The 7,826-nt window shown below is 41.3% G+C and overlaps 1 protein-coding gene across 1 annotated transcript in view; it reads left to right on the forward strand.

The window, feature by feature from the left end:
* The window catches only part of LOC118478600, a 15,650-nt gene extending 10,841 nt beyond the window's left edge, over nucleotides 1-4,809 (forward strand). The window contains exons 3-4 of the mRNA XM_035972510.1: nucleotides 2,403-2,583; nucleotides 3,461-4,809. Of these exons, the coding sequence (XP_035828403.1) occupies nucleotides 2,403-2,583; nucleotides 3,461-3,868 (589 nt within the window). The 3' untranslated portion in view covers nucleotides 3,869-4,809. The remainder of the gene's footprint in view (nucleotides 1-2,402; nucleotides 2,584-3,460) is intronic.
* The last annotated feature ends 3,017 nt before the right edge of the window (nucleotides 4,810-7,826 follow it).

The following is a 7,826-nucleotide window of genomic DNA, read 5'->3' on the forward strand; positions in this document are numbered from 1 at the left end:
CACACACACACACACACACTCACACACACATACACAAACACTCGCACACACACGTCGACTGGCTTATTACACGCGCACGTTTACACATCGTTACGAAATGAGCACATACAAATACATGTACATAATAAAATAATATACACAATGCAATTCGCAAAGTACATAAATGGCCATAACATTGTACCGATATAAAAAAAATAATGTCATTAAATGTGTCTTTAAAGAAAACGGAAGTTCGAATCCCGTGTGGGGAGAAGTTTTGTCGAGTATCTCAGAATTCTAAAGTGCAGCATTGTATGTCTCAGCCCTGGTTGGCCCTCACAGAATTGAAGCCTGCCTCATAAATTATCTAAATTGTGATGATGAGGTGTGAAATTCCTACTTTTGAAATAACTTTATTCTGCGATGTAAAACTAACTGGCCAGTTTCTAAAAGTTTGCTCTGCACTAATGACTGTAGACTGATGCTGGATTTGTAAACCTTGGAAATACATGTATTGAGTTGTAATAATAATCCATAATAATGTATAACATTAATGAGCGGGTGGTTGCGGATGCTCTTGTGTGGTTTGCTCCTTCTTTCCTATCAAACATCTGTTGTTCTGGTCTCTTCTCCTTCATTTCTGTGTTTGTTACTCTCTTGTGACTCCTCTAATCTTCGGCACTTATGTGGCCCTATTGTACTGCAAGTGCCGTAAAACTCTTACAAAGAGCTAAAACCAACATTAAAGTGTCCTTGGATCATCATCATCCGGTGCCTTGCCGACTGGCGTGAGCGACCATGGACCTCCACTTCACCCTGTCCTTCGCTGCAGCAATGGTGTCTGTTGTTCTTGCTGCTCCCAACCATGTTGTCATCTTGTCCAGTATCTTTTCCCTCCGTCTGCCTCTGTCTCTCTTTCCATCAAACTTTCCTGTTGTGACAATATTCTCTAATGCTTCTTTCCGCATTGTGTGTCCGAAGAAATTTGCCTGTCGTTTTCTTATATTCGTGATAAGTTGTTTTCTATAATTTGCTTCAACCAGGAGTTCTTCATTTGTTTTTCTAGCTGTCCTTGGATACTATTGCAATAAAGCGGAAGCACTCTAAACATCTATCGTATACTATTTTGCATCAATTTACAATACATCCTGGGGTTAGCTTTAACGCGGGATGACCGACATTCCCAATGCACACACATTATGATAATATGTTATTTCTGCAAATATTCTTTTTTTTTTCTTTTTGTCCATGCCGGTCTCTAACAAGCGGCTGTTTGACGTCATCGATATTTGTGCGTGGGCGTGGTCGTGTGTGCAAGCCTTTGTCGGGCTGTTTGTACTTTAGAATGTATTGTGAAAAGAGTGAGGAGAGAGAGAAGGAGAGGGAGGGAGGGAGAGAGAGAGAGAGAGAGAGAGAGAGACAGAGAGAGAGAGAGAGAGACAGAGAAACAGAGACAGAGACAGAGACAGAGACGGAGACAGAGACAAAAGAGAGAGACACAGAGAGAGAGGGGGGGGAGAGACAGAGCGAAAGCAAGAGAAAGAGAAAGACCGGGAGAAAGAGAGAGAGCGAGAGAGATAGATGGAAGGAGAAAGAGAGGTGGAGGGAGAGAGAGAGAAAGCAACAGAGAGAGAGAAAGAGAGAGAGGGAGAGAGAGAGAGAGAGAGAGAGAGAGAGAGAAAGAAAGAGAGAGAGAGAGAGAGATGGAGGGGAATAATTACTACTGGAACTGTTCTTTCTATTACTGTAAAGTAAATTGAGCTTTGTGAAAATAGGCAATATATTATGTGAATTTATAATTGCCTAATATTATTATTGCATTTCTGATGGGGTTTTTAAAACTCATTTTTGCTGATAAACGTACTACAAAAAACATTTAATTTTCTCAATTGACTAACCTGTAGCAACATTTCGTCATCTCCGAAAAAAATCCCTTTAAAAGAAACGTCCGTTTCCCGCCCTTATGGTCATCCTTTTCATATTAAAACTTGGTGCAGCTGAGATACACCAGGCTGTGAACATTCGACGACATCATTCCTGGTTATCCCACATCAGTATCACTATTAGAAGTCAACAGTCAACAACTTAAGAGACACACTTAAACGAGGGTGATCATAAAAGATGTGGTAGGCCAAAGAAGATGGCAAGTAAGGACGATGGCACGTAATTGAGGTTTATTTACAGTATAGAAAAAAAGAAAGAAAGAAAGAAAATAAGGAAAAATAAATAAATAAACAAAAAAATAAATAAATAAATAAATATTTCAAATACATTAATGAATACATGAATGAATGGATGGATAGATGCATAAATAAATAAATCAATCAAATAATTAATTAACAAAACTTTGTTTCCTGATATAACCATTCAAATTGCATTATTATACTCCTTGTCCCTTACGCAAATCAGACATCCTTCCACAGAGCACAGGCGGGAAACTCTCTGTCTGTCTACGATGCCTGGCTCAACAACAGCGTTCAGCACCACTTTCCCTGGCAGTATGACGTACCTCTGGGATGTACCCAGTTCCGGACTGACCCGCCGTGTGACCAGACGTTCAGGAGCAGCATCTTGAGTAACTGGGAAGCCAGCAAAATCTCAGAGGTAGACTACGAAATACCCCCCCCCCCCTTTAACATCCTCTCCCACCCTTTCCTTCCACCCCAATACACCCACCCCACCTCTTGGTTTGTTAGATAGAATAGACGTAGACCTATAATGTTTTATATAAAGCTATGACAAAGTATTGTTTGATCCAACTGCCTGATTTTTTATGCTCGCTCAAACGTCATAATATTATTATTATTGATAATGACGTCTTTTCAGCACATCGATTGTCACAACATCAGACGGTGTGTCTTGGGGATAGATAGATAGATAGATAGATAGATAGATAGATAGATAGATAGATAGATAGATAAATAGATAGATAGATAGATAGATAGATAAAGAGAGAGAGTGATAGAGAGAGAGAGAGAGAGAATGATAGAAATGGAGTCAGAGAGAGATAAAGATATAGTGTTAAGAAAAGAGATAGAAAAAGATATACAAATATAGAAAGAGAGAGGGTAAGTAAGAGAGAGAGAGAGAGAGAGAGAGAGAGAGAGAGAGAGAGAGAGAGAGAGAGAGAGAGAGAGAGAGAGTGAGGTGTAGTCTTTGCATATAAAGAGTTTCTGATTGCTGTCGTACTCTGTCAAAGCACATCTATCGACAGTATGTATATGACATAATTTGCACAGAAAGTACCTGTATCATGATATAATTCGGGCGGTGTTGACCCTTGAGACACTCTTTACCCTGGATTGGCTGGCTCTGACAGCCAATGTCAGGGGCCTGTTTTCCTGAGCGATCTAAATTGTGTCAGTGAGGGCTCAAAAACACCAACATTAATATATTTTTTTTTAGATAAAATTCCCACAACTCCCACCGAGAAACACGTAAACACGTAAATCGAAAATTCGTTTTCTTTCTTTTCTCCAAGGTGAAGATAGCGCTGTACAAAGACGGAGTGGAGCAGCACCACATCATCTTCAACGCCTCGTCCACCAACTTCACATCCTGGTTCTCACGAGACAGGATCCTGGACTCGTCCTGGGACGACCCCGAGAACGCCACATTGTTCACCATGGAAGGCACACCGACCCTGACCACCACCAACCCTCGCCGGTTCATCATCTACGGACCTTACAGAGGCTGTCCTGCCGACTACGGCTGGATGCTGGTGGTGGACTCTCCCCTGGACAACTGTCCCACCATCTTGTCCCACACGCCCACCTGGCCACGATTTGTTTATTCCACGGCCACGACCCGAGTCACGTGGTCTGTGGGCGGCGCGGATGTCGGATACGCTGAAGTGTTGGCCGTCTTTGTGAAACTGACGTCACGTTGAGTGGGATTTTCCCCCCTTTTTTGTCGTCATTGAGGCTTCTAAACACAACATTTTTCTTTAATCTCTCTAGTGATTCATCAACTGTTTGAAAGTTTTGTAGTTCTTCAAAAGGAGAAGAGAATGCAAGTTGATTTTCAAGACACCAACATTTAGACAATGAATCAACCTATTGGGTATTGTGGTTGAATACCTTGGATTATTAAGAATTGGTGTGATAAGAGCCATGAATAAGATCTGCCAACCGTATACAACTTTTAGGAAGAGCTTGCTCTGCCGACAAACTTTACATCTTTTCTCGCTTATTTTTTGGAGTTTCGAATATCAAAGAAGTTTAATCCATCTTATTGTTATTATCATATTTAGGCCTATACTTCTTGGCATGCAATATTGTCACGGAGAGGTGACCTATAACTCTTTCGACCAATTCTACTGATATTCTCTCTAACACGATCAATTCTGATGAAAATTAAATCCTAAAGTCTTCACGAGACGACCTCGAGAACGCCACATAGTTCACCATGGAAGGCACACCGACCCAGACCACCACCAACCCTCGCCGGTTCATCATCTACGGACCTTACAGAGGCTGTCCCGTCGACTACGGCTGGATGCTGGTGGTGGACTCTCCCCAGGACAACTGCCCCATCATCCTGTCCCACACGCCCACCTGGCCACAATTTGTTTATTCCACGGCCACGACCCGAGTCACGTGGTCTGTGGGCGGCGCGGATGTGGGATACGCCGAAGTGTTGGCCTCTTTGTGAAACTGGCGTCACGTTGAGAGGGATTTTGTTTCTTTTCTTTTTTTCTTTCTTTTTTTCTTTCTTTCTTTCTTTTTTCTCTCTGTTTTTCTTTCTGTCTTCCTTTTTTCTTTCTAAATATGTTTTCTTATTTTATTTTGGTTGTGGCTGAGGCTTGTGAATACATCCTATTTCTTCAATCCTCAAGCAATTCTTCCACTCTTTGAAGCTTCTATAGTTTATTTTTTTTAAAGATGCTTTTGGTATGAAATAAATTAATGTAAGTTGATTTTTTCAGGATATCAATATGAGACAGTGAATCATCCTGTTGTGTACGATATGCGGTGGAATTTCTTGGGCAGCATCTCATAAACGTCGTATCTTTACGCAGTTCAAATTGGACTTGTTTACAACAAAGCGGGGAATAGGCTCGTACGTCTTTGCTGAAACTTTTCAAGTATAACTGTAATATTGTTTTAAGTTCTCTACTAATTCAGCTGTGTATGGGGTTGGGGTGAGGGCTTGGGGGTGGGGGTGGGGAGGGGGCAGTGGTTTAGTAGTTAATCAACTCAGTCTCACAACAATATCATGAAGTTCGTGTGAATAGTAGCATCGCGTTTAGATGGGTGGTTTACTGTGTGTGACCTCAAGCAAGACACGAATCAGCTTGCTTTTTAAAAAAACGGCGCGTTGCACAGCGAAGTTGTGAGGATCGTCTATGTCTGTGATATTGTGTTGGCTATATTTTATGCATGTATGTATTAATATAACGTGTTGATTAATGTGTGTATTTATATACGCCATTGTAAAACAAATGTCTCAAGACTATCAATAAAGTGGAATTGATTAATTTTTATCTCTTCTATCCAAAGATGTTCAATCAACCGACCAAACAAAATTGTTCCTTTTTTCATAAGACTTTTACGGCACTTGCAGCACAATAAAGTCATATAAGTGCCAAAAAACAAATGTGTTACAGGAGAGTCCCATGCATAAAAAAGAGGAGAGAAAAGGAAAATAAAAACCACAGCAGAGCACCCAGAAACCACCCACTCACAAAACAAGCAAATAACACTTGGACCGAGCAGGATGAAACATTATGTAATGTTGGAGTTCACCATTCTGCTAGACACTGAGTGTGAGGGGGGGAGGGGGGGGCTCTCGTGGTCTAGAGGTTACGATGTTCACCTCTCATTCAACAAGTCCCGGGTTCGAATCCGGATAGTAAGTGATATTTTTCTTCTCTGAAATGTCTCATTTTTACCTCTTTTTCTGCTCTCTAGCAATACTCTGTTGTCCGTTGTTGCCTCCAGTTTCTGCCCTCACCCCCTCACCTCCTTTGCCCCCTCCTCTGGGCTCCCGACTCTTTCTGCAGCCTTTCTACTGCTACTCCTTGGCTCCTCCTTACTGCTGTCTTTCAGCGACACACCTGGTCTTATGGTAGGAAAGATCTACACCCAGCCTTCTCGGACAAGGGCGAAAAATCTCGGAGGTCCCATGTGCACGTTGCACACGTTAAAGATCCCATGGTGGTCCACAATCGATTGAAGCCGCCACCCGGGCAAAATTCAAAATTTCCTACCAACTGAAAATGTTTAAATTTGTCCTGCGCGCTCATATGAGCTTATGCAGTTGCAAGCGCCATAAAACACTTACCAACCCAAAAAAGTCACTGTGTATAACCATCACCAAGATCGGACACCTGGACTCTCACCAGAACAACATGCAGAAGGGAAATACAGTCGAAACTGTTCAAGACAGCCATCCATTGTCAAGGAGAAAAGTGGTTGTTTTAGACAGGTGCCTGTCTTGTACTGTGCCATTGAAGTATAGAAAAAAGTGCAAAAGTTCTAGTAAGAACTGATATTTTGTGCAGAGAACTGACTTGAGCAAGTGGCCGTTAGAGCAGGTTCCACTGTACTGTAACTTTTGTAAGGGCGAGGGTTGAGGGGGGGGGGAGTGTGAGGGTTTCCTTAACTGCATTTGGACTCGAACTCGGACCTTCTGCTGACCAGATCAATTTTTTGCACATCCTAATATGATATGGTGTCCGGATTACAGAACATTATTCCCATTTTATTTAAATCCAAAAAAGACTCACAGCGAGAATTTCGTTGTGTTCAATGAGTTTATTGCACTGAAGAAATATAATGCCCATAAAGAACGTATAACGTTCCAAATTTTTCAAAGGAAGGCGAAGACTTGGCATTTACGTCACATCAACGTCACAGGTCTACATAACTTGTACGTCACTTGTGAGAGTAACCGTCTTTGGGTGTCCATCCCGACATGTGCTTGCGCCACCGCATCTTACATACTCAAATCTGAACGGTGGAGGTGATTTGGGGGAGCGGGGGGGGGTGCATAAGAAAGAAAAGGTTAAGAATTGTGTTGGGTTTTTTTTAACATAAATGATAAAATGAAAACACTTCTTGCAAGTGAAGAGAAACACAACTTTACAATAACAGTTAAACTGTGCAAGGAAAAGTAAAACATACAGTTTTGCGAGGTTTTTGTGACTGCAATGTTTACCCATCTTTTTGAAACTATCGTATTGAGATATTACTCATTACAGTACAAACACAATAATAATATTCTCCAATTTGATTTTCTACACATTATGTCCGTTCCACCAATGTTGATACACTCCAAAAACAAGCGCAAACACACTTTTAAGTTTCTATCTATTATACATTTGGCAACTTGGAAACACATGTGTCACTTTTCCCATAAAACTACGACAGTTACAGAGTTGAAAGTTGGCAAGTACCTGCAAAAAGATGGATAAGTCCCCATGCCGGAGCCCGATTTTTTAAAATTTATTCATTTCCTGATTTTAGAAAAAATACATTTGACAAAAAGTTCCCTTCCTTTTTTGGCCTTTGAAATTATTCCACTGAAAAACGAAACAAATCTGCACAGCTGTCCTTCACAACGGAAGTGCCGGAAGTGATATTTCGCGAGGCGCATTTTGTTTTGAGAGTATAGATCTAGACCTTTTAATTCTTTGCATCTCTCAAGATTTATTGCCCCATTCCAGTAGAGTGTAAATATAGTAGGCCAATGATTTTCAGTCGATGTAAATATATATATATATGTGTGTGTGTGTGTGTGTGTGTGTGTGTGTATGTGTGTGTGTATGGTGTGTGTATGTGTGTATGTGTGTATGTGTGTGTATGTGTGTATGTGTGTGTGCGTGCGTGCATGCGTGCGTATGC

This window comes from Aplysia californica, unplaced genomic scaffold (assembly GCF_000002075.1).
Source record: "Aplysia californica isolate F4 #8 unplaced genomic scaffold, AplCal3.0 scaffold00718, whole genome shotgun sequence".
Classification (NCBI taxonomy): domain Eukaryota; kingdom Metazoa; phylum Mollusca; class Gastropoda; order Aplysiida; family Aplysiidae; genus Aplysia; species Aplysia californica.